At 53.1% G+C, this 26,616-nt stretch overlaps 1 protein-coding gene across 2 annotated transcripts; it reads right to left on the bottom strand.

Annotated features, from left to right (window-relative positions):
* Positions 1–16,163: 16,163 nt before the first annotated feature.
* Positions 16,164–25,564, bottom strand: APLN (apelin). 2 transcript variants are annotated; one of them, XM_027534405.1, is made up of 3 exons: positions 25,020–25,564; positions 19,273–19,459; positions 16,164–18,690 (listed from the first exon to the last, which is right to left on the bottom strand). In XM_027534405.1, the coding sequence occupies exons 1-2, from the start codon at positions 25,084–25,086 to the stop codon at positions 19,293–19,295; spliced, it is 234 nt and encodes a 77-aa protein (XP_027390206.1). In that variant the 5' UTR covers positions 25,087–25,564; the 3' UTR covers positions 16,164–18,690; positions 19,273–19,292. The 2 variants fall into 2 exon arrangements, with proteins under 2 accessions (XP_027390206.1, XP_027390205.1); XM_027534404.1 differs by having other exon boundaries at positions 19,288–19,459; positions 25,020–25,461.
* Positions 25,565–26,616: the final 1,052 nt, after the last annotated feature.

The following is a 26,616-nucleotide window of genomic DNA, read 5'->3' as shown; positions in this document are numbered from 1 at the left end:
GATGATGGGAGAGTGCAAGAAAGACAGGGGTCACAGTCTTACAATCTAACCTTGGACAAAGCAGCCCATCATCCTTCAGTTCAGTTCAGTCGCTCAGTCGTGTCTGACTCTTTGTGACCCCATGAACCACAGCACGCCAGGCCTCCCTGTCCATCACCAACTTCCAGAGTCCACCCAAACCCATGTCCATTGAGTCGGTGATGCCATCCAACCATCTCATCTTCTGTCGTCCCCTTCTCCTCCTGCCTTCAATCTTTCCCAGCATCAGGGTCTTTTCAAATGAGTCAGCTCTTTGCATCAGATGGCCAAAGTACTGGACTTTCAGCTTCAACATCAGTCTTTCCAATAAATACCCAGGACTGATCTCCTTTAGGACGGACTGGTTGGATCTCCTTGCAGTCCAAGGGACTCTGAAGAGTCTTCTCCAACACCACAGTTCAAAAGCATCAATTCTTCAGTGCTCAGCCCTCTTTATAGTCCAACTCTCACATCCACACATGACTACTGGAAAAACCATAGCCTTGACTAGACAGATATTTGTTGACAAAGTAATGTCTCTGCTTTTTAATATGGTGTCTATGTTGGTCATAACTTCCTTCCAAGGAGTAAGTGTCTTTTAATTTCATGGCTGCAGTCACCATCTGCAGTGATTTTGGAGCCCCCAGAAATAAAGTCAGCCACTGTTTCCACTGTTTCCCCATCTATTTGCCATGAAGTGGTGGGACCGGATGCCATGATCTTAGTTTTCTGAATGTTGAGCTTTAAGCCAACTTTTTCACTCTCCTCTTTCACTTTCATCAAGAGGCTCTGTAGTTCTTCTTCACTTTCTGCCATAAGGGTGGTAACATCTGCATATCTGAGGTTATTGATATTTCTCCCAGCAATCTTCATTCCAGCTTGTGTTTCTTCCAGTCCAGTGTTTCTCATGATGTACTCTGCATAGAAGTTAAATAAGCAGGGTGACAATATACAGCCTTGACGTACTCCTTTTCCTATTTGGAACCAGTCTGTGGTTCCATGTCCAATTCTACCTATTGCTTCCTGACCTGCCCTTGCTGCTGCTAAATCACTTCAGTCATGTCCGACTCTGTGCGACCCCATAGACAGCAGCCCACCAGGCTCCCCCATCCCTGGGATTCTCCAGGCAAGAACACAGGAGTGGGTTGCCATTTCCTTCTCCAATACATGAAAGTGAAAAGTGAAAGTGAAGTCGCTCAGTCGTATCAGACTCTTAGCGACCCCATGGACTGCAGCCTACCAGGCTCCTCCATCCATGGGATTTTCCAGGTAAGAGTACTGGAGTGGGGTGCCATTGCCTTCTCCGGACCTGCCCTTGACCATATTCTATTTGTGAGAAGCGAGTCACTAGGTTCAGCCCATACTCCAGGGAAGAAATAGACAAGGGTGGGAATCTCAGGAGGTGGGGATCATGGGGACCATCGTAGAGGCTGCCTACCACAGAAACCAGAGGACTTAGGTGGAGAGGGGTCAGTGAGACCAAGTGCCTACAGAGACACACACTAAGAAGGATGAACGGCGAGATGGGGAAGGGGGCAGAGCCAGAGAGCAGAGCTTGGGGACGACTCTGAGTTGAGCCAATGAAGATATCTGGTAGAGATTCTTTTTTTCAGATTTGGCAGTGAGAGCGAAGTGCCTATCAGTGAAGGGATGAGAAGCTTGTAGCACATTTGAAGGTCAAGGGAAGGAGCCAATGGAGAGGTGAACATTGCAGATGGTGGAGGGGGAAGGAGAAATTGTGGAGCCAGACCCCCCCTAGGACAGGACAAAGGGAAACCTGTCAATTGCTGGGAGCATTTACATAGCGCGCTGTAGGCTACAGGTGCTTTTACATGTATGTACTTATTTGATCCTCATACCAACCCAGAAATGTTAGCAGGGCAAGTTATAGCATCACCCCCATTTTACCCCTGAGGAAACAGGTGTAGAGAGGGGCTGTCTGAACCAGGGCTAGAATTCAGGTATTCTACCTCCGAGTGTTTCAAGTCCGTGTGGCTTCCTCACTGGGCCCCAATGCTCTCAGCGTGCTACTCCACTGCTCAACAACCAGCCTTGGCTCCCTCATGCCTGTGAAGTTGAGGAGCTTTTCTCACCCCGAGGGGACTGATGAAGGGCAACAGTTTCACTTAAGGCAGGGTTGCAGATGGGAAGGAGTAAGAATTCCTCAACTGCCAAGGGGGCTGTAACTCAAATTTGGCAGCTTTGGGATATGAGAGGGGTGTGGGGAAGACCCTGCAGAGTGGCTTGGTGACATATATGCCAGGGTCCACGGGATTCTGATTAGACACTGTGAGGCAGCGTATGGGGACAGTTGCCTGGTCAACGTGGGCCAACAAGGCCCCCGAGGCTGACTCTCCCAGTGGAGGGGTGGTCCTCGTGAGCTCCTCTCTCAGCCACTCAGCGCGGCTGACTCTCCTGACTTTGGCAACATGTGGAAACTCACTGTGGAGATGTTGGCCTCCCTCTGGGAACTCCAGCTCCACCTCCCCCCCCCCTTACTATGGCCTTAACCTTGCCCCAGAAGACCTGGAGCACCTTGGGACTGGGGGCTGTGTCTTGCCCAGCAGGCAGGGAAGCCAAGCCCTGCCCTTGGTGAGCTCCAGGACATACATACAACTCACACACAGCAACACACACAACAATACCCACAACTTACCCTGGTCCCAGGACAAGGAGCCAAGAACACCCGGCCATCTGGAACCACCTCAGCTACAAGGGTCCTCAGAGTCTTTTCAGAGCCTCATTTTTAGATAAGGAAAATGAGGCAAAGGAGAGGGAGCTACTGAGTGGCTGAGAGGGAGGGAGGCTGAATAGTCTGAGGGAGATGCGATGCTAAGGCGGGAGTACTGCTAAGGAGAGTGTGAAGGAGCTGATGTAGGCAATGCTTGAGAAGGCCTGGGAGTGGCATACTGTAGGTGCTTAACAAATGCATCATAAATAAATAAAAGAGATTCTTGCTGCAGGAGTGGGGGAAGGACCAGGCCACAGGGGTATAAAACTCAGTCCTGCTGGGTTCAGATCTGTGAGACTGGAATAGCCTGGCTGGGCTTTTCTTTTCAGGGGACACAGCTCTGACAGGAAATGGGGGTGGGGACAATGGGGAGCGGGGTTAAAGAGAGGGAAGCCCCACCCTTAACTGAGGCAGAGAGCTCCCTCCTTGCTTTCTCCTACAATTTTTATGGAGCATTTACTTAGTGCCAAGCAAATGCATGGGCACACGCACACACACACACACACACACACACACACACAGCAGTGACACACTATCAGCACCTCCGTATTACACATCAGGAAACTGGCCGTGAGAAGTTCAAGACCTTGCCCATAGTCTCACAGCCGATAGTGGCCATCTGGTTTCAGTGCCTGCGCTCTTAACCCCTACACTACATGCCCTTCTGGCTGTAGGGACAGCAGGGCCCTAAGGAGACTGCCCCAGGGAGGCCTGCAGTCACAGAGCTCCCAGTCTAGAGACAGAGAGCAGCTACCAGGAGTGACACAGCCGTGGGACCAGGGCCCACACAGGAGCAGTGAGAGGGCCATAGGCACCACGAAAAGGGGCCAAACCTAGATCTAGTCCAAGCCCGGTCTAGCGTGCCAGGGAAGGTCTCCCTTGAGCACTTGACTCTTTCAGCTGAGATCTAGTTTGATTCTTGCCACAGCCCAGTTTACAGAAAGGACAACTGAGGCCCAGAGAGGTCAGATGACTTGCCTGGGAACACAGAGTCACAGAGCTGGGATCCAGAGTCGAGGCTCAGACTCCCAGGCCCCTCCACTGCCCTGCAGTAGGAGCAAATGCGAAGGAGGGAAGCTGTGCCATGAAGGAGGGTGTGAGGCAGCGATTCTTGGAAAGTCTCTGGCGGGAGCCTGCACACTCTGGCAGTTCCTGGGGGCAGACAAAGGGGGGCCACACCCACCAGGCCACCAGCTGGGAGGTAACTCCATGTGCTTCTGCCCCAGACCTTCTGTGTAATGGACGCGGTGTTCACGACACCTTCCCCTGAGTTTCCATGGCAACTAGGAACCATCTCGCTCCCCAATCACAACTCACAAGATGTTCTGCCTGTTGTGGCCAGCAGCTGTGTCAGGTTGTGAAGAATAACAGATGCCTGCACTTTGAGACTCGATTTGTTCTCCAGTCATCTCTGATGGGGCAGAGGTAGATGTGATTTTAGTTGGGGGGAACAGGGTGGGGGAAGGTAGTAATGGGTTTCTAATACTTCAAATGCATCCACCTATCTCAGCTCAATGTCACTAGAGATAGACCATGATCAGCATTCATCCCACAATCCCCTGCTGGAGCTAGTAAGGCGATGTCTCTGCTGAAGACATGCTCAAGATTCAATAGACCCAATCTTCAGTTACCCTCGAAGATTCCATTTTCTCACCTGCTAAATGAAGATAATTTATTTTTCTTTTTGGCCGTGCCACATGGCATGTCAGATCCTAGTTCCCTAACCAGTGATTGAACCCACGTTGCCTGCATTGAAAGTGTGCAGTCTTAACCACTGGACCACCAGGGAAGTCCTGGAAGAAAACTATACCTGCCTAAATAGATTATTATAAAGAAATAAGATGACACCTAGCACAGAAAGTATGTTTTAGTAAAATGTGTAGCACACAGCAGGTGCTCAAAAATGTTAAATTTGGAAGGTCCATTCTAAACATTTTTGCCTGTCCCCACAGATCCTTATTAAAACCTCCATAAATAAATAGAAAGACAGAAGCCCCAGGGGTCTTTGAGAATTCAAAAAGCCCAAGTTAGAGGTCAATCAGATGTGCATAACACACTGGTTTATTGACAGTGGGCCTACCAGCATGAGAGTCCTGCGTTTCAGTCCTGGCTTCCCTTGTAACTCAGCTGGTAAAGAATCCACTTGCAATGCAGGAGACCTGTGTTCGATCCCTAGGTTGGGAAGATTCCCCTGGAGAAGGAAATGGCAACCCACTCCAGTATTCTGACCTGGAGAATTCCATGGACTGTACAGTCCAAGGGGTCACAAAGAGTCGGATACGACTGAGCTACTTTCACAATGATTGGCTGTGGGGCCTTAGGCAAGTCACCTGCCCTCTTTGGTCCCCAGTTAATCTTTCCATTTGGACTGGCTTAAGCAGAGGTTTTTGACTATGTTCCACAGAAGCTAAGGTTCCTCAGGAACACTGTGGTAGGGAGAAGGACAAGACTGAATGGGGAATGCCCCCACCCATCCAACTTTGATGGAATTCATATGTGCCACAGCTTTCAAAGTAGTTTGAAAACTCTGGCCTCATGGTCCTGGATTTGCTAGGCAGACATGGCACCTTGGCTGCTTCCTTAGCCCCAGAGGGTAGTGAGTCCAGTGGCCTGGCAGCAGCCATACCAGGACATGTCCCCAACCCCAAAGGTATCCCAGACTTCATTTTCCCCCATGAAAAACCAGCCCGAGCCCTCTTCCTGCCTTGGCACTTCTTCCTGACAGTCCCAGTGGCCCAAGCCCTGGCTGCTTCAGCCAGACACCCCAGACCTGTATGGTGAGGGGCCTGGGGCAGAGAGGGGGCCTCTGAGGGGGGACAAGGCTGGGCTGGCTGACTCTTCCTCTGGGGGGAACAGCAGGAGCCAAGCCCCAGGACACTGGACCAGTGGCCTGCCTCCCAGGGTGTTCTTGCTGAGTGTGGTGGGTGGGGGCCTAATCTGCATTTGGGACAAAGCCTACCCGGTGCTTGAGTGTTGTTGCCATAGAGACTCAGAAAGGTGTTATTAGCATCTTTTCAACTCAGTGGCCCTGTGTGGTCTGGTCCTGTGCAATCTTAGCAGTAGCACACCATCACCCTGGCAACCCATTAGCCTAGTGTTGTTACCATGGAAACCCCAGCAAGGTCGATCAGCCCAGGAATTCCCCGGAGGAGATGTGTGCTGGGGGACCCGCCCATGGCAGTGCCCACTCCTCAAGCCTCCCAACTGACAGTGCCCCATTCCATGGGCACCAAAGGTAGTTTAGGATCTTTTTTGGACGAGCTCAGAGTCAGTGTGACAGGAAAGAATTTGGCCCTGCAGAGTGGCAGATCTATATGCTTCATTACCATGGAAATGGTGCTTTTTAAGGATATCAAAGCACAATGCAAAACTAACTCTTCCAGGGGATTGAGGCTGGCAGGAAAGGAGGCTTTGAGCCTCATTCATTTGTGCATTCATTCATTCAGCATTCATTGGCTACCTATTAATACAGTGAAAGCTGTGTATGTCTTAGGTGCTTCCCTGGTGGCTCAGACAGTAAAGAAGCCACCTGCAAGGCAGGAGACCCAGGTTTGATCCTGGGGTCGAGAAGATCCTCTGGAGAAGGGAATGGCAACCCACTCCCAGGTGGCACTAGTGGTAAGGAGCCTGCCTGCCAATGCAGGAGACATAAGAGATGCAGGTTTGATCCCTGGGTCAGGAAGATCCTCTGGAGGAGGGCATGGCAACCCACTCCAATATTTTTTCCTAGAGAATCCCATAGACAGAGGAGCCTAGAGAGCTACAGTCCTTAGGGTCACAAAGAGTCAGACACAACTAAAGCAACTTAGCATGCAAATGTATGTGTTGGCTTCTAATTATAGAACCATCTTCTCACTCATTAACCCCAGTTGAAAGATAACTAATGAGATGGGGGTAACCATCCTACTTCCTGCTTCAGTCTCCATTTGAGAAGATATTGGCATGCCAAAGGGAATGGAATCATAGGGCCTCTGTGTGTCTAGGGATACAGGGAAAATATTTCCTTCTGTTGTCTCCTGTTTTAACTTACACCCTACTTGAGTCTTCAGGAAATTGGGATCTTTGTGTAGTCTGGATCACCAAAGGCTTGGCCAGACATGTGAGAAGATTCTAGCAGCCACAGTTGCATGAAGTCAGAATAGGCTATGCTGGTGAGTAGCGAGCTCTCCGTCACTGGAGGTATGCAAGCAGAAGCAAAACAGCTGCTCAGGGAAGACTGTCTATAGGCCATCAAGCACAATGATTAAGAACACAGGTTCTGGGGGCCGAACGCCAGGCTTCAACTCTTGGCCCAGTTGACTCGCTAGGTGACTTGGGGCAATTTTCCTAAGGTTATCAAGCTTTGGTTTCCTTGTCTATAAGATGAGAATGATAAGAGTTTCTACCTCAAGGGGATGCTGTGGGGATTACATGAGTATAATATATGCAAAGCACTTAAAACAGTATATAATAAGTGTTCAATAAATAGTAGCTGCTATTATCTACTAATTGCTCAACTAAGGTCCCTGCCAACCCCAGGACTCTTGGTTACACCTTGGGGATAAAAAAGAGATTCTGGCAAGGCTAAGATTGCAAGATCCCCTGTTGGGAAGCTGCCTGAGGGAAGCTCTCACTCCTTACCTGCTTCTAGCAATGGTTTCTGTCTCCAAGCTCTGGGAATCAGTGACTCCACTGAGCATCAAGACAACTCAAGAGGTACAGTGATCATCAGCATGTTACAGACAAGAGAGGCCAAACTCGGAGGGGGAGGGTGACACTGCTACCAAGGGGCAGAACAAGGATGGGAGCTTCCTTTCCATCACGCTGCCTGGCAGTCCTCAGGGCCGCCATATGGGGAAGATGGCAGGTGGAAGGGGCATGTCATGGGGCAGGCAGAGGAGCCCTGCCCGGGCAGTAACTTGTGGAGAGCAGCTCCGCACAGTTCGCATTTTTCCTAGGAGGAGCTGAGGCCCAGGGAGCAGAAGAGGGTGTTTCCTAGAAATGCTGTGGGTGTGGCTGGTGTGCATTACCCATGGGCAAAGGACAAGGCCAGGCCTGTTCATGTGTTCTTACTTGAACCTAAACTTGAATCCTTCTGAGCGCCCATCCCTTTGATCTCACTGAGAAAGCTGGGCCTTTGGGCAAAGTCCAAGGGAGTCATTAGACTCTCATCTGACATTTCTGTTCTCAACCTAATGGCGCAAGTATTTAACTGATGGCTGGTGGCCTGAGCAAGTGATTTTGCTTGCTGAGACTAGTGAGGTGGACCAGTGTTTTCATGCCATTTGGAGACGTGATGAAGAAGGGGGCTGTTTAAATAGAAAAACCTGCTGTTAGGCTGGAGAACAAGAGTAAGACTCATGGTATCCTGAAGCTCCAGGTTAATACATACATATATACATATATATATATATATATATATATATATATATATATATATAACCTGGGAGTATAGGAAATGGACAAGGGTGACCGATAATCTTTAATAACCAGCATGGCATGGCCATTAACTGATCGGAATGTTCAGAAATACCCAGGAAGGCAGCACTAGAGCATACCAGGAAAGAACAGCCCTGGATTGGGCCTTGCCAGGCAGTGGGATGCTCCTTTGGGCCTCTCCTGGGAGCACGTGCAGAAATCAGATTTGTTGTTGCCTCCAGAGGCTGTAAGATTCCCACAGTAGCTGCGGGTGTGCAGGGGTGGGCCTGCTGGGGGAGAACTTGTGGAAAGGCTCTTCGGGAAAGCCCAAGACCCAGACAGCCTAGGAAAAGTCTGGTATGGAGGCAAATAGGGCCCAGCCTGGACTCAGAGAGCCGAATGCCACCTTTTGAAGCCACCAGCTGGAGAATTTTAGCCCGGCATCCTTAGGTGGTAATTTCTGTCCCTCTTCCAGGCACAAGCAGGAAACATGCAGGCATACAGTCCATGCCGCAGAGCAAACGCACATACCTGCCCAGACAGTGTTCACACACACAGTCCACCTGTGCGCATGACCTGTAGATACCTTCTCAAGTCGTGGGAGCTCCACACTCACACCCACAAAATCATTCACAGATTCAGAGTCCTGCAGTAGAAGCAAGAAAAACAGTCAGCTTTCACTAACTCCAGTTGGTTGCCCTCCACATACACATTGGTCTTTGCCCTTCCTCACACCTCCCGGTGAACCACAGAGTTGAGGTGACCTCAGGAACTTTCCTTCAGTGGCCAGTGAGAAGTCCCTGCCATTCCCAGGCTCAGCCAGCAGGGAGCAGCCTCTCACGCCACACTGAGTTTCAGCAGTGGACGGAGGGGCTAGGAGGAGAGAGGGAGGTGGAGCACAAGTGGAACATTTAAGCAGCATGCCAAGTGTCCAGCCAGTCTGAGAGCTGGCCCAGGCACAGCCAGCCACCCGGTCCTGTGGCTGTGGGGCCTCAGCCCCTCCTGCCCAGCTGATGAAATCGATAGAGCCTTGGGCAAGCTAATGAGATGATATTTTAGTTACCATAGCAGGGCCCTGCTGTCGCTCTGCCCAGCTGAGAGCTCAGAAGGGAATCAGCTAGCACACACGACTTGAATGGAATCTCTCACTTTGTGAATCATAGCGCCTCTCAGGGCCCACTTTCTGTGAAATGGGTTTAAGAATAAATCACACATGCTTACTCCCTCCAAGCCGTGGGCTCCCTCTGCCAGGACTTCCTTTTTCTTGCTTTATTCTCTATTCACTCTGACGTCTCCTGCCACATACTTCTCAAGGAAGCGTCTCACACTCTCCTCCCCAACTGGATCCTGCCACTTCTCTGTGATAAACTTCCTCGAGTCCTGTGCTTGCCCACAGGGCCCTGACACCATGTGGTCAGATGTGCCCTTGGGACTTTTGAATAACACAGGTCTCCCTCACCAGGTTCAAGGAATGTGGCACAGAGCAGCCACTCAAAGGCATTTGTTGAATGTTGAGAAATGAATTTCTACGGCCCTTGGCAGGAGACAAACTGGGCACCCTCTGAGGTAGGCATTGTTCACACCTGAATTACCTCTGTAGTGTAGCAAACTTTTCCACTTCAGAAACTTCAGCCTCTCGACAAGCCTGTGAGGAAGCTAGGGATTATCATTTTCATTGTACAAACAGTAAAACTGGGGCCCGGAATGGTGAAGTGTGACCCAGGCTTAGTGCTTGGAGGAGCCAGGATTTGTAAGCCTCCAGATCCTGTGCTGATGCAGGTAGACGTAAGAGACGTGGGTTTGATCCCTGGGTCAGGAAGAGCCCCTGGAGGAGGAAGTGGCAACCCACCACAGTACTCTTGCCTGGGAAATCCCATGGATAGAGGAGCCTGGTGGGCAACACTCCATAAGGTTGCACAGAGTTGGACATGACTGAAGTGACTTAGCACAGCACAGCGCCCCGTGTGGAAAGGTGCTATCGTTAGATTCCCCTATCAGTCATCACTTTGGGCATCATCACCTCCATTGTGGTAAAGGTCATGCTCAGTCTGGCCAGAAAGTATATATTTGGCAAGGACACAGGCTTTGGTGGAGGAGCAAGCCTGGATTATCTGGGCATCGCCTGCCCGTGACTTTCAGGGCTGCAGGAGCATCTGGTCAGGCTTCATAAGAGAGGCGGCCTTAGCTGGCACTTGAAGGACTGGGAGAATTAGAGAAGGCAGAGAGCCAGGGAAGGGAAGGCTGGAGAGACTAGAGGTGCACCGAGAAATGGGGTTTGGGTGACGTAGGCCAAGTCCTTCCCAGCCTCTGCTTCCTGAAAGATACATGAGATGCTCACTTTGTCACACTACTGCTGGGACCATGGCAACAGTCAGGTCCCGCCCTTGCCAAAGGCAAGGAAAGGAACAGTCGTCTCTGCAGTCACTCACCTACCATCCTGCACAGAGTAGGTGCTTTTTTTTTGTTGAGCTCATTGTCCAGGAGATTGATTCTTTTGAATCAGTCTTGGGTGGGGGCAGGCAGAACAGGTTTTTCTTGTGCTTTGGTTCTGAAAATATTAGCCTCAGCTGAGGCGAGCTGGAGCTACTTTTGCAACTTGCACAATGCATGGGACCTGAAACTTGACAGGCCATTCGGGAGCTGGGATGGGGGTAGAGAGGGCTATGGGGCTGGGCTGCGGGGTAGCCCAGAGTCACCTTGGGGTGGGGTAGGAGGGGAATCAGTGTGAAACTCCTGGGGAAAGTAGCATCTGAGGTGATGGAGGTACAAGGGACCCAGAGGTGAGAACTCCCTCCTGAGATGCCTCCTCCCTGTATCCCCCATCCCTGTGTGCTCTCTCCCCTCCCTGCTTTGTTTTTCTTCTCTTATCATTCAGCTTAGGAGTTCCCAAAAAGGTGTGTGTGCTAAGTCACTTCAGTCATGTATGGACTGCAGCCCACCAGGCTCCTCTGCCCATGGGATTTTCAGGCAAGAATACTGGAGTGTATTACTATGCCCTCCTCTGGGGGATCTTTTCAACCCAGGGATCGAACCTGTGTTTCCTGTGTTTCCTGCATTGGCAGGCAGGTTCTTTACCACTAGTACCACCTGGGAAGCCCCAAGAGGACTCTAGGCTATGAGAAAGTTTGGGGGTCTAGAGACAGGAAAGCTTATGACAGTGCCAGGGTCACTGACGCTTGTCCCCACACTTGCTGGGGAAGAAGTCCGAGACATCCCTGCCTAGATGGAAAGCTGGCTTCTTCATCCAGGCCAGGCCAGTGTCCCAGATCCTACAGACATAAGTATTGCTGCTGCCGTTGGACTGAGGGAGCCAGAGTGAAGGCTTCCCCATCCCCGGGGAGTAACTGCTTGGCATTGCACTAGTGCCTTTGGCTTCCTTTAAAACAGTGTCACCTGGGTCCTTATTCCGTTACATACCACAGAAGATCCTCAGACGAACTTAGTCTCTTTGTGCCTCAGTTTCCTCAGGTGTAAAATGGAGTTATGATGGGGACTAAGTTAGCTAGGACAGGCAATGCACTCAGAACAGTGCTTGGCACCCAGGAAGTGCTGGCTCCCTACGTGTCTGTTAGGACCGGCTTGGCGAGTCCCTTTAAGTGAGTCTCTTTCCTTTTCTGAGCCCAACTTTCTGTAAAAAGGAAGAGGCTCAGCAGACTGAATGGCCTCTCAGGAGCCTGCCAGCTCTGCCCTACTAGGATTCTGTAAATCCGAGGGAGGAGGAGCTGCAATTCTTGTCCTGTGAAAATAGGTGAGGGGGAACTGGGATCCCCAGAAGATGAAATGACTTGCCTAGGGTCACACAGCCAGTTACAGGCCAAGCTGGGATTAGGATCCCAAGTGCTGAGCCACTAGCTTCAGGCCACTGGGCTGCAGCCTGCCAATTCTCTCACACTCAGCGAAGGTCAGAAAGCATTTGGCTTGCAAGATGGGAGCAGTGTAACACGGAGGTTCCAGGGACTTCCCTGGTGAACCAGTGGGTAAGACTTTGCCTTCCAGTACAAGGTGTGCAGGTTCGATCCCTGGTCAGGGAACTAGGATCCCACATGCCTCATGGTCAAAAAACCAAAACATAAAACAGAAACAATATTGTAGCAAATTCAATAAAGACTTTTAAAAAATAAAATTAAATGAAGGTTCCAGCAGCCTCTGGGGCCAAGGGACGCTTAGACAGACCCACAGAACCCAGTCACAGACTTCCTCACTGGCCAGGGGTCCTGTTTCCCATCATTTCTTCAGTTTCTTCTCCCAGAGCACTGATTCCCTCTGGAGCATCTTCGCTGTTTGCTGGGACCACAACAAAGCTTCCTACCACCCCCCTCTTTCCAGGCAGCCAAGGCAGGTGAGGAGGCTGAGACCCAGAAGGGGCTGAGGGGAGACTTTGCCAAGCTGCCCAGCCAGCCCTGGGCAAAGGCAGATTTGGGACTGGAAGTCAGGTTTCCGGGTGCCTGGCCTCTGGTAGAAAGGAACCTAGGGGCCAGGCAGTTCTTCTTGAGCAAGTGCCCAAGTCCGAAATTCCGGATAAAGTGCTGCCCAAGCTAACACTGCCACAGGGGAGAGTGCTGAGGGCCATCCATGCTCGGGTAGGCCCTGTGGATTGTTTGCGTGTGCACATGTGTGTCAAGTCGCTTCAGTCGTGTCTGACTCTTTGCGATCCTATGGACTGTAGCCCGCCAGTCTCCTCTGCTCATGGGATTCTCCAGGCAAGAATACTAGAGGGGGTTGCCATTTCCTTCTCCAGGGGATCTTCCTGACCCAGGGATTGACCAGCGTCTCTTCTGTCTCCTGCACTGGTAGGTGGGTTCTTTACCACTAGCACCATTTGGGAATCCCATGGGTTTTGTAGGCAGCTAACCTGAGCTGAGAACAGAGCCAACTTTGAGACTGCCCTGGCCAGTTAGTGGCTCTCTGAGTCTGAACAAGTGACTTGACCTCCCTGAGCCTGTTATTCCATCTATAAATTGGGGACAATGATGGCTGCCCTGTCCACTTCTCAAGGTTAGACTAAGGCTTAGTGAGGATAATATTACCTCCCACTAGGGAGCTCATACATGAGACAGGCACGGTGCCCAACACTTGACCTGCATCGTGGCATTCCATCCTGGCCATAGTGCTCAGAAGAAGCCAGAGGATCCTGTCCACAGAGGAAATGGGGCTCACTGAGACACCAGCTTTCAGGTCTCACAGATAAGTGAGTGGTGGTGCTGGGAGTTGAGCCCTGATCTGACTTCAGACTTCCCCTTCCACAGACAGCCCTCTGCTAGTATATCTATGGTCAGATAGCATGGAACAGGAGCCAGCTCCTAACAAGTTGATTAACTGCTTTTAATTCTAGACCTTGCTGCAGAATGGGAGTCCTCCCTTTGGGCCCCAGAAAAGGGTTCAAGGGCTCTGTTGGAGGGCTTGCTGATGCTCCACATGAGAAAGGCTTCTATGGCCCACCATTTGTTTTTATAAATACAGTTTTGTAGCACAGCCACTGTGGTTCATTCACATTTTGTCTATGGCCACTTTTGAAGGGCAATAGCTGACTTGAAGACTTGGGACAGAGACCTCATGGCCTGCAAAGTCAATTTACAGGAAAAGTTCACTGATCCCTGATTTGAAACTTTCAAGGATATGTCCTAGATGCCCCTCTGGCCTTCGATTGATGTCCAAGGCAGCAGTCAGGAGTGTCCTTCTCTGAGCACTGGCCAGTATGTAGGGAAAATTGGTTTTTCAAAGAACCCTGGAGAGACCTTCCATTTCAGGGGTTCCAGAAAAATGCTGGCTCAGTCAGCAGCCCCTTCTAGGATCACAAAAGAAGGTAGTAAGTCTTCTCCACCATGCCCTTTGGCAGTCAGCTGAGATTCACTCTATTTAGAAATTTGGAGTTGAGAAATTTCAGTTGAATAAACTTCAGGCCTGAAAAATAGAATTCTATAAGCACCTCGGAATGACTAGCCCCAGTTAGCAGTATCGAGTCAGCCAGGGCTTGTGGGAGAATCTGAAATGTTACACATCTAAGTGGCTATGGCTCATTTTATACTACACCTGGGGTCCTGAGAAGCCTTGTATAGCCTGAGTCTGTTTACCTCCCTATTCTCTGCCTTTTGGGGACTGTCCGATTTCCAGGTGGATTTGAAGAACCGTTGTTTTTCAGGTTTATCTGCCTCCCCCCATGCCCTTCCACATCTTGGTCCAGTAGTAATCAGTGAACAAAAAGTGAATTCCTTTTTCTTTTTTTTCTCTTTTTCAAAAACAACCCCCCTGCTGCTGCTGCTGCTGCTGCTGCTAAGTCGCTTTAGTCGTGTCCGACTCTGTGCGACACCATAGACAGCAGCCCACCAGGCTCCCCCGTCCCTTGGATTCTCCAGGCAAGAACACTGGAGTGGGTTGCCATTTCCTTCTCCAGTGCATGAAAGTGAAAAGTGAAAGTGAAGTCGCTCAGTCGTGTCCGACTCTTAGCAACCCCATGGACTGCAGCCCACCAGGCTCCTCCGTCCATGGGATTTTCCAGGCAAAAGTACTGGAGTGGGGTGCCATTGCCTTCTCCAACCCCCCTACTCTGGTTCTATTGTATTTACTTGGTCAAGATATCTCCAAAGGGTGGCAACCCTTATGTCCCACCTTCTTTGGGTTTGATGTCTAATTATACTTCCCAGGTAGATAAAAAGAACCTGTCTGCCAATGCAGGAGAAGCAAGAGACACAGGTTCAATCCCTGGGTTGGGAAGATCCCCTGGAGGAGGGCATGGCAACTCACTCCAGTATTCTTGCCTGGAGAGTCTCATGGACAGAGGAGCCTGGCAGGCTACAGTCCATAGGGTTGCACAGAGTCGGACATGACTGAAGTGACTTAGCACACATGCACGCCTATCTTTACAGAAAGCCACCAGCTTTACTTCTCCTCATCGTCTGGTCCAAGGAGATCAGACTTACCACCACCCACTAGCATCCAGTGACGAACCATGCCTGGAGGAGCCCGGTAGCTACTCCCCTTCCTTGTCCCCTCCTCCACTGTCCACCATCCTCCTGCCAACTTTACCAAACGCAACTGGGTCTTCTGGGGCCAGTGTTAGCTGGTCAGTCTCCATTAGCCTTTCTTTGATTCCACCAGTCCACACCACACCATCTATTTCAAGTGCACTTACTGGTGTTTAAGTACATTTTGTACTTAAGTCTTCTCTCTAATTAGGGGATCTTTCATAGTACTATAGAAAGAGTTTACATTCTAGAATTCAAAGTCCAGATTCTAGATTCACTTACTGGCTCTGAGCCTTTGGGCAAGTTCTCTTAGCCCGTTTTCTCATTTGTAAAATGGGGGATCTGTGTTGTACAGTTGTTAGGATAATACAAAGATTTGATATTTTTTCAAAGAGCTCTGTAAACTGTTACAGGGCTACACACTTACGGGTCAGTATTAAGTTGTTCTGTCCTGCCACTGCCCACCCCCTCCTTGGTTTCATGTGAAATTAGAGCTTTGGGGGTGATTAGGGGAGGTAACAGACCAATCAGCATGAAGCCAGCCCACCCCAAACCTCCTTGCCTAAAACCAGTTCCTTTGACGACCAGTTTGCCTAAAAGTCAAAGTAGTAATTTTGAAAGACGGCATTTTGTACCAATTTTCCTAAGAGGCACTTCCAACATAATGTCGTTTTCTAAAATCACTGTCACAATCTGCAACATTTTTGTCAATGATGAGATTGCTGTGTGTGCTGTGGGTGGTGTTTTCTATTTGACCTTTCATTGAGCAGCTTTATGACTTTTTAGCAAGTGTCTCAAGACCCTTTCTTCAAATTGTATATTTCTAGAACTAAATACCTGTCAAATCTGTAAAATTTCCCACAAAACTTGAAGGTACCTTTTGGATCACTCCTGTCTCCTCTTCGCTGGGTTTTACTCTGGATTGTGTATGCCTGTGTGCACCTAATGAGTTGATTAACCAAATTAGCATGTACCCAGCATTCCTTTCTGTTCTCCAAGATATTGGCATTTTGACAACAATCGTGAAGAAGTGAGACAGATGGGGCAGAATTGCATCGAACTCCTTGCATTTTATTTCTCAGGCTATCTTGTGCATCAAGCAACTCTACTGTGTGAGACATAAAATGATACATACAAAGTCATTATCAAATGTATTTATTGCAGGAAACAGAACATTTCTCAAGAAAGGCAAACTGGCTAAAAAGTCCCAGGAGTGTTCAAAAGTAGATAAAAATAGAAGAAGGCACGCACCAAGGATATAAAACAATTTTTAGTAGAAATCCCACCTTTAATCAGAATGTTCTTAATTTTTTTTTAATCCTTTAAAGGACACTGCATATAACAATTAGGACACTCAAACAGATGCCAACACACTTAAAACTGGACTGTATGTTATGTGAACTGGTCATTAAGCATAGCAATTCTTTTTGTGAGTTTTTGGCAAATTAGTTAGAAGCCATCAGACCTGGAACTGATATAGAAGGCAGGTACTTCCTTCCCTGTGCGTGAAGTTCATGGGCATTGGGGGTGGGGAGGGACTGGGGACTTCAGGGGAGAGGTGTGCCCCTCCTGAAAGTGACCTCCAAGAGTAAGGGTGAATTGTCAGCTTTTCATTCTTTATTATAAGACATATTTACACTGAACAATCTTTACAAACACAGTGAACACAACTAGGGAAAGGGAAGGCTTTCTTAATGAAAAGGGCCTTAATAACTTTGTATAAATTAGTCTAAGAATCACACACAACCACTTTAAATAAGACAGCCCCTCAGCATCCCCACTTCTCGTGTCCCCAGACTTTCCCAGCCATCCCTTTCCATCTCGTTCCCCACAGGGCTGGGCAACTGATGCGACAGGAGAAGCAGAGAGGAAGAGGGGAAAACGGCCCAGTCCCTGGTGGGGGCATCCATGGCAGAAGAGGCTTTCTGGACACTGGTCAGCCCCCACTCCGGGCTGAGAGGCATTGGGGGGTCAGCGGGTGCCCAGCCTGGTTCCCCAGGGTGGGCCTTGAAGCAGCAGCAGCAGCAGCAGTAGCGTTAGCAGCAGTGGAGAGAAGGGGAAGGGTTCGGGTATAGGCGAAAGGGATCTGTTGTGGGACTCGGGGGGCCCTGACTCCCCCTGCTCCCACACATACATGGGTGGCCATCAGGCTCCTGTCTTCCCTTTTCTCCTTCCCAGGCCTCTCAGAAGAAAGCCTGCTGAGATCCACACTTCCTCCCATCTTTCCTTCCTCCCTCCCTCCCTTTCTTTCCTCTCTCCTTTCTGTCTCCCCCCTCCCCAAGGAAAGGCCACTGGGAGAGAAAGTCCTGTCAACATGAAGGGACAGCTATTGAGTCCAGTTGCTTAAGGCCACCTCCTGGCTCCTGGGAGTCTTGGTGCCTGAGCTGCCGCTATGAAAATACCTGGGGTCTGCGAGTGTCACAGGAATGGGAGTGGCTGGCCAGTCATAGAACTTTCCGGGCCAGGTTGGGGAATGGACCCGAGGCCAGGGAGGCTGGGACAGCTCCGTCCCACCATGGGGCAGCTCACAGCCAGTTCCCTCCCCCTTCCTAGGCACCCTGAGCCCCAACCCCGGGAGAAAGGCACTTCATGGCTTTGGAAAGCCTCATCAAGAAGGAAGAGGATGTCCTCACGTGGGAGCGGGAGACCTGAGCCCTCATTCTGGCTCTGGTGACACTGAGCAGGTCACCATCCCCCTCCAGGCCTCTGCTTTTTGCAGGAGTTTGCATAAGGAGGTGGAGCTACGTGATCTCCAAGGTGCCTTTTGGCTCTGATAGTCTGTGATTCTTGGCAAAACCAAGTGTCCTGCTTGGCTTTCGTTCCTGGGAGGGTACAGAGCCGCCTCAGGCCCATCTCCTCCCCTCCAAAGCTGGAGCTGAAACTAGCCGGGGTAGGGGGAGAGGGACGGTCAGGCAGCACAGCAAGGTGGTGAGAGAAGTGACGAAGTATCCATAACAGCTTTATGGAAAGCCCAAATGAACTTCTTGGCCAACCCAGTACAGCATGGCCCCTCTCCTTCACCTCTTTCCTTAACTGGGCCAAACTCAGGGAGGAGGAAGACACCACAGTAGCTATTCCTCTCTTCTCTGGTGCTTCACCTCCTCCTTGACCAGAGAGCCAAGCCCCCATTCCCGTGTCCCCCAAGGCACCCTGTCTGCATGCCAACACCCCATCCCTCTCCCCTCTCACTAGAGTCTCTCATTGCTCAGCTCCCTGTGCCCCTCTGGCAGCCAGGGGAAGGCTGATGCCCTAGTTGAAGAAGGGAGGGTTCCACCCAGCCCGCAGGGCATACCTGAGGCAGGAAGGGCCAGAGAAGGGTTAGGCATTAGGGTATCAGACAGAAGAGGTAGGGCTTAGAGCAGGGGGAGGGCTGGTATTCCAGTGCGAGGTCTCCCAAGTCAGGAATCAGGGGCTGAATGGATCCTTGATGGGAAGGCAAGTGGGGGAGGAGAGCCAGCCGGTGAGCAGCTAGAAGAGGGGCCAGGTGAGGCGAACGGCTGTGAGGGCTCCAGAGAAGCAGGCCGATCTATGGAGGAGTAGAGAGAAATCACAGGGGGTGGGCGTGTGGTGGCCCCTTCGGTCCTAAAGAGACAAAAATGACCAGAGAGGAGTCATTGATGTGTCCTAGGTCAAAGGAACCGCCCAGGGCAGGACAGAAGACCACCTTCACCCTGCTCCGCGCAAGCCTGAACCTAAAGCCTCAGGCCCCTGAGCTGGTGCCCCTGTCCCGGAGACAGTGGGAAGGACAGCAGGTCACCTCTAACTCTCCTCCCATAGCTCCAGGCAGCTCTCTTCCTGTCTTCTGCCTGCGGCTACCCCCAAAGCTCCCTGCCTCCTTCTCCGCCTCTGGTGAGGATCCACACTCACACACATACCCTGGGGCACCCCTCCCCAGCTTATCAAAGCGCATTCCCCCCCCTGGTCTTCCAGAACACTCCACCTGGGCCAGCCAGCCCAACTCTAGGCAGCCGGGCGGACGGGAGCCAGCACCTGACTCCTGGGGGAGCGCCAAGCCCCTCTCGAGCCTCGGCCTCCCATCTGTGAGCCCCAGGGTTCTGTGTGGGGCTGGGACTGCCTGGTGCAGGTCTCTGGCCAGCAATCAGCAGCAGGCCCACCCAGCTTCCAGACTGTTCCTCCCCTGCCCTCTCTGTGCCACCCACTCACCAGAGGCTCAAGTACCTGCTTCAGAAAGGCATGGGACCCTTGTGGGAGAGGCGTGGCCGCTGGCGCCGGAACTTCCTCCGACCTCCCTGCCAGGGGCCTGGGCCGCTCCTCGGCCCCCTGGGCTGCACCAGGTATCGGATGGTGCCTTCTTCCATCTCCTTCCCGTCAGAAGTCTGCAGCAGGGGTCCTGTAGGAAGAAGAAAGCCAGTCAAGCCAGTCATCCCCAAAGGCTGATGCAGAGGCCTGGCCTCACAGCCGGCCAGGAGGGGCAGTTTCCCCATGAGGTGGCGCTCTCATAGTTTTTCTTTTTCAATCCATGAACCAATGAACTTTTTGCAACAGTTACACTGTTCTGGGGCAAATGGAACCCATGACTCACATTTTGCGAATTATACACCTGACTTTATGTCCTTTTGAGAGTTTTATCATGTTTCTGATGGGCACAAATACACGTTCTGTGTTCAGAACGTCATCAAGAGGTGCAGTTTGGGGTATCAGGCCTGTACTGAGCCTGGGGCATGGCAGACAGTATACCTCCCACTGCACCCTGGCAACTGATACACTGAAAACATTTCAGACACAATATTTCAATGAAATGAACTCCCCCCATCACGTGGCCATCACCTAGATTCAACAGTGATCCAGATGGAGTTACATATGCTTTGGTTCTCCTGTTTCTTTCTTTGCGGAGGTATTCTAAAGCAAATCTGAAACATGATGTCATTGTACATCCTTTGATATGCAGGTGACCCACTTTTGAGTCCTAGAGCTCTCAGACCTCCCCCCTGGGCATGTCATCAGTGTCTAGCCATCTTGGGGCTCACTTGCTCCCATGGCCTCCTGGTGGGTGACTGGGGGACTGCTGGGGGGGGGGGGGCAGTCTCCGATTCTCTGTGTCAGGGGGACAGGGTGGTCTCTGACTCTGCCTTATGCTGGATTCTATTCAGGTTGTGACCAGATTCAGAGGCCAATAAATATTGTACAAATGAATGAGTAAACAAATGAGTGAACGTCACCTGAAGCAGCAAGTGCATCGGGAAGGGGGCTGGGCTGCTAAAGTTGCCCCCCTTACCACACCTCTTTTCATCCCCAGATCATACCCCCATCCTGTGTCTGATGCACATTCCCTCTATTCTGATCCCAGTTGGCTTCTTTTCTGCTCTAGGGGCTCCCCTCTACATCTGTGCACAGAGTAGAAACCTCCTGATGCCAGAGCAAGCCCTGCCGATAGAATCCAAGTGGTGCTGGGTGTTCCTGGGTGCGATGAGGGACGAGACTCATGGGCCACCTCACATGGAGGCTGACGTCCAGCCAGGGCAGGCGAGCTGGCACGCCACAGACAAGCCAGCTACCAGAGGCCAGCAGAGCGGGGAGTGGTGATGGTGCTGGGCGAGAGACAGACCAGCAGAGTGTTAGGCAATGCCCAGGATGGGGCTGCTCCAGGCAAATACAGCTTCTGAGGCCAGCGATCGTGAATCCCAGTCTCCCTCTTCCCACACCAGCAGGTTCGCCTCCAGCTATATCCCTCTCTCTCGAGACCTGTTTCTATCCATCCAGGAGTCTCCACCACTAGCTCACAGTTTCCATATAACCGCCCCTTGGCTGCCAGTTCCCCCATTATACCCCTGGCAGCTCTTCCTTTCCTTCCTCCCTGCCTCCAGCATCCCCATGCTCCAGTTCCTTCCTTGGCTAGTTGGCTTTTGTGATTCCTCCTCCACTTGCACACAATTTCCAGGCATTTCTCCTCCTCTTAGGCCAGAAGCAGGCGAGGTCTGTCCTTAGGGCCCTCCCTGCCCAGGCCCCTGGGGCCTACCGCTCTCCAGTGCTGGCCCAGACACGCACGCGCACACTCTCTAGCCCTTCACCCTCCCTCCCGCAGAAGAGTCACAAGCCCATTAGGACCTCTCTGTTTACCAGCCACTCTTCATGCTTCTGGTTGGGACTGGGTTAATGTGGTCCCCTAAACCCAGCACCTAATGTAAATTCAAACACAAATTGTGCTTTGGGGCAGTAGGGGCCAGGAGGCTGCTTCCTCCCGTCGTGGGGCTACCTTCTGCAAAGGGGCTGGAACGTGTATAGGGACAGGAGGGAAGCCCCTTCACTCAGCCCCCCACCCCAGCTGCTTCAGCTTCTGCCCTGTGTTTTGGAGCCCCCTCAAGGCTGTCCTGCCCTCTGCAAGAGGATAGGAATGATGCTAACGAAAAGTTAGTACCAGAGAAACTCTCGGGGCAAAAAGGACTGTGCTGAGGGTGTGGCCAGGCACACAGAAGCACCCTAAAGACCATAAAGGTCTCAATGAGGTCTTGATTCTTGAGTCTGAAGGGTGACCAATGGCACAGGCTATGGTCCCAGGAACAGCAGGCCATGAGAAGAGAGTCACAGTGCCCAGCTGGGAAGGGTATCATCTGCAAATGCTCAGACCCAGGGCTGTAAGTGGTGGTGGCAATCAGGGAGGGAGGCCTGGTGGGGGAGGCCCCTAAGAGGGAGGGAGGCCCAGAGCCAGGATGAGGGGCATGGCTGCTGGGCTCAGACTCTAGCCAGGGAGATGTCTAGACACTGGGGCTGCAGAGAAGAACTACCTAGGCTGACTGAGCTCTCAGCCGGACCCTGGAAAGCAGTCACCCAGAAGCCCCAGGCATCTTGCACCCCACTGGGCAGGGGGCTCACTGTCCTCCTCATAGCCAGAAGTTTGCAGTTCCTCTCCCACCCTGATCCTATCACCCACCTGTTTCCTACTTTTGATTCTGAGTCTGGTTCACCCTAAGATAAGCTGACACCTGAAACTCAGGCTTTGTCCTGTCTAAAGGGGCCAATCAGAGGCTTCCGATTCTCATCACTGCAGAGGTCCTGGCTACACAAGAGAATTCCCCTGTAGAAATTGGGTCATCCCCAGTGAACTTAAATATCTTCCTCTAACTCATCTGCTACTTAAAGGAAGGCTAGGGCAATCCAGCCAGGAGTCGCAAGCCTACAGGGACCGAAGTGCCATCAGCATCTCCACTGTGAACCACAGTCAGGGGTAAACAGGGCTTGCTTTTCACACCACATGAACTCCAACCCTGCCAGCACACAATGAGGTGTGTGCCACTTTTCAGGAACATGCCATCCTCACTTGGAATGAAGTATCATTTTTTTTTCTTATTGCCATCCAGCCTGTCTTGTGATGGCTTTAAAAGCCCACACAAGTGGCACTGGCTGTGTCCCCTCCACTGCTCTGGGGTCCTGCATGTGTCTCTGGGATGAGGTGCCCCTCCTCTGTCTGCCCAGCCCCATGCCCTGAGCCGTCTTCCCATGCCAGCCAAGCCACTGAAGACACCTGCCCTGGCAGCCCTGCTCGTCTGCTTCACCTGCATTAGTCCCTTACTGACTCAGGTTACCTGGGGGCTTAGCTCTAAGGCATTGGGGATGGAGTGGAGACGCCCCCTCCCTGAGTCAGAGAGGTCAGAGTCTGTCCTCACGCTGTCATGGTGGCCAGGCCTCAGCTGGGGCTGGGGAGAGGCAGGAGAGAGAGAGAGGTGCTCAGACAAAGACCAAGGGCTGCTTGGCCCTGGCTCAGCAGTTTGCAGACTCAGAAGAGCAAAGTGTATCCCAGGTCAGGAGGCCGCGGAGGAGTCTGTGTGTGTTAGTGGGGGTGCATTCCAAGTCAGGGCACAATGTTGTGGAGGAAGCATGGATTTCAGGCCTGGAACTCTGACTGGGGACTCGGGCTGCGGACAGCATGTGAGTCTGCGCCAGGGGTGAGGTGCTTCAGAAAAGCTCTTTCTCTGACCCAGGACAGGAGGCACGAACAGCAGGACCTGTGTCCTTGGACCCTGGGCTGGTGGCCTCCTTGGCTCCAAGAGAGGCTGGGGCGGGGGGGGCAGGGTGAAGAGGCAGGGGGAGCCTGGGAAGTTTCCAGTGCTTGGCTTAAGCAAAACGTGAGGGCAACGAATTTACCCAAAGCAGGCTGTGGAGATAAGGCGACCTAATGAAAAAAGGTGAATTGAAGGAGGACGTGGCAGGGTCTGAAACAGACAGCACCTTCCCTCCTGTTGAAACCAGCTCTGCCTTTACCTCAGTGCTACCCCAACAGCTGGACATCTAAAGGGTCCAAGTGCTGGTCGGTCAGTGAACAGTCTCCCTGGAGGCTCTGGGGGAGCCCCAAGTGTGCCGATCAGGCAGGCCCAGCTTCCTCTGGGATGCCCTCTCTGCACCCACTCTCCCTGAAGGCACCACCTGGGGCCATTTGCCAGTGTCTTGCCAAGTTCTCTGGGCGGCAGGCTCCCGGAGGGCAGGTCCCTGCGGGCTCCTTCATTTGTATCTTTTGCTCACTTTCTGCCACTGTCCACCTGACAGGAGTTTGTCAGGGAAAAGCCTGCTCCCCTTCTTCTCAAGGAGGTGGTTGACCCAGGGCTCAGGCCCTGAAAAGAGAGACCACTAGATAGCTAGCTGAAGGCAGGTGGTACCAGAGCCAACCAAGTCACCTTCCTGAGAAGCCAGGCAGGACTCCCTGGGGCCAGAGCGATGCCAAAGGCAAGAAAGAGCTGAGAAAGCAGGTGACCTACAAAGAGAGAGGTGGAGCCCCGCCAGGCCCCTCAGAGCCTCCAAGATTGCATTGTGTTCTGGAGGGCCTGGAACCAAGGAGGACCCGGAGCCTGCCTCTAGGAAACGTGCTGCCCTGCTCTCTGCCTCCCTCAGCTCCTACCTCCCGGAAACTCCAACCCTGTCACTGGCGTTAGTCCACCTGGTTTTGGGCTTTCTATTCTCTGGTGCCAGTCAGGCAGCAGTGACAGCCAGATCACAGGACTGTGGCAGCTGGAGGTGGGAGCTGGCAGCCCCAGGAGACACTGAGGCACAGACAGGCAGCCTTGACCGGGAGGCTGGGCTGTGGGTGGAGACCGGGCTTAGAGATGACTGCCAAGTATGCCAGGTGGGGCTGTGGTGCAGGTGGGGGCCAGCTACCTGGAGGTATCTACCGGGTCAGGCGGTCTTGCCTTGTTTGGTGCCTGCAGACAGGGGGACTGAAGTGCAGCATGACCATGCCGGGGGTGGAGGGGAGGAGGGAGGGAGCCAGGATCTCGAAGAACTGAGTCCCTGCGGTGGGACCGAGGCCTTGGGGAGAGCCTTCCCGTATGGGAGCAGGAGAGCAGACCAAACAGGACTTGGGGGTAAGGGAGGAGACCAGCCCGGCCCGGCCCTGCCCGGCCCGGCCCAGGGTAGGTTGCCTCAGCTCACATGCAGGCTGCAAGGAGCAACAGCTGGGCTCCACGCCACCGCCCCCGCCGCGCGCTCCTGCCTATGCAACAAGTGTCACGTCTGCATCTTGGCACATCATCCCCAGTGGCCCGCGCCCCTGGACCGGCCGGCTGCCCCTAACTTTCCACGCGGGAGCCCTGCCCACCCGGCTCAGGTCAGCTCCCTCCAATGATCCACGAGGGGAGCGGGACGCGCGGGGCGCGGGGCGCGGGACCCGGGGCGCACTCCTGCGGCCCTGAGCTCCTCAGACTGCGAGGGGCGACCGGGAGGAGCCAGGCTCCGGACGGGTGAGGCCCCAGGCCGAGCCGAGCCCCCCACTGTCCCGGAGGGAGCGGTGTCCGCGGCCGGCGGGCCCCTGACCCCGGGCGCCCTGTCAGTGGGCGGCCCGGCGCGTGGCGGCTCCGGTACGGCTCGCGCGCGGCTCCCGGGAGGCGGAGAGGGAGCGAGCGTCGGGGCGGAGGGCGGGGAGCGCGGGGTCTGCAGCGCGGACTAGCGGGAGGGCGCGCACTCACCTCCGCACACCGCGCTCAGGCAGAGCCAGAGCAGCAGGAGCGCCTGCACGCAGCGCCGCAGATTCATGCTGCTCCGCCGGCCGCCGCCGCGCGGCCCGGGCCAGGGGGCGGGGGTGGGGGCGGAGAGGCCGGGGGCCGAGGGAGGCGCGAGCCGCGGCTCGGGCGGGCTGCAGGACGCGGAACTCGCGTGGCTCCGGGCCGCGAGACCGTGCGCCCCGAGCCGCGCCGCGGGCTGGCCGGCCGCCGCCTCCTGTCTCCCGCAGCCTCCCTCTCCCGCCGCGGGGCAGCGCCGCCCAGCTGGTCTCGGCGGCTCCGGGGGCGGCGGCGAGCCCGTTCCAAATGGCTGGCGGCTCGGCTGTGGCTCCAACGGCCCGGGGCTCAGGCTGCCAGCGGGAATGCGCCCCGCTCACTCCAGGGGCTGCATTTTGTAGCCTGTGGCTTGGCCGCGAGCCCACTTGGTCATGTGGTCATCGGGAGGGCTGGAGGGGGGGGCCAGGAAGAGGGAGAGGGAGCGAGCCTCCCACACCGCCCCCCTCCCGGCACGCACTCGGCAGCCCCAGCCAGGGAGCGAGAAGGAACCTCGAGGTGGCCCCACAACAAAGGCGGCGCGGCCGCTCTGACAGCCCACAAGCGGCTCCCCGGACAAAGCCCGCCTGGCCGGGGGCCAGAGGGTTCTGGAGACCTGAAGGATTTCAAACACAGGAAGCGTTTGGGGCAGTCCGGGGCACACTTAACCCTTTGTCGCCACGCTTCCTTAACAGCTGTCAAGGAACCGAGGCACTGCCCCCACTCGCCCCCTCTACCCCTGACTCGGTCCATCCGCAGGGCCACCCCGCAGCTGTAAGGACTTAGCCGAGACCCTCAGGCACTGGCCCGCCTCTCTCCTCTGTCTTCAACTGGGTTTGAATTGTGCCCGGTGCCCCCATTTTTCCTACTATCCCTCCAGGAGGCACCCTCTAACTGGAATGCCCCCACCCCATCCTTCCACTTCTCATTCAGAAGACTTGCCAGGATAAAGCGTAATCCAGAAGAGGCTGCCCCGGTTCCTCCTCGTCCTTGGGACATGTGACAGTTCCTAAGAGACGGCATCTGCTCTCTTGTTTCCCATTATCACAACAAGGGACCATTTACCGATTCCAGACAGCCTAGGCTGGATTCATTTTGCATGTACTTGGGACTCCCCTCTGAAAGTGGGTCCTGAAGTTGTTTGCCTTCCCAGTCTAGACTGTCCCTTCCTACAGCCTGGGAGCTCCCAAGGCAAGGAACTGCCTTTCAGCGCCCTGGGAACCCCCTAAGATAGGACCTTGTCTTCTCATCCTTCTGCCTCTCTTCAAAGTCCCCAATATCGGGCTCTGCACATAGGTGGCACTCAACACATGTTAAAAGACTAAATTGAAAGGTGTTTCCACATTTCAGTTGGCCAAGCAGTTTGCTTGAAGGGCAAGTCCAGATTTACACAAAAAACACCTTGAATGGTGTGTGTGTGTGACACTGAAGATGTAAGAGACCACCGTAGATTTAACATATTTTTTGAAATGTTAAGACAATGCAGTGTACGCCCAACTTTTTAGGAGTCTCCGTCCACGGTAATTGTCAA

This window comes from Bos indicus x Bos taurus, chromosome X, assembly GCF_003369695.1.
Source record: "Bos indicus x Bos taurus breed Angus x Brahman F1 hybrid chromosome X, Bos_hybrid_MaternalHap_v2.0, whole genome shotgun sequence".
NCBI classification, from domain to species: Eukaryota; Metazoa; Chordata; class Mammalia; order Artiodactyla; family Bovidae; genus Bos; species Bos indicus x Bos taurus.
This window is presented reverse-complemented; position numbering and strand designations above follow the sequence as displayed.

What these genes read in the sequence shown, in the direction of transcription:
- APLN (XM_027534405.1), bottom strand. Translation starts at nt 25,086, where the DNA reads ATGAATCTGCGGCGCTGCGTGCAGGCGCTCCTGCTGCTCTGGCTCTGC. An exon ending in CCTGAGCGCGGTGTGCGGAG is followed by an intron (nt 19,460 to 25,019) that starts GTGAGTGCGCGC and finishes TTCTTCCTACAG; the next exon opens with GACCCCTGCTGCAGACTTCT.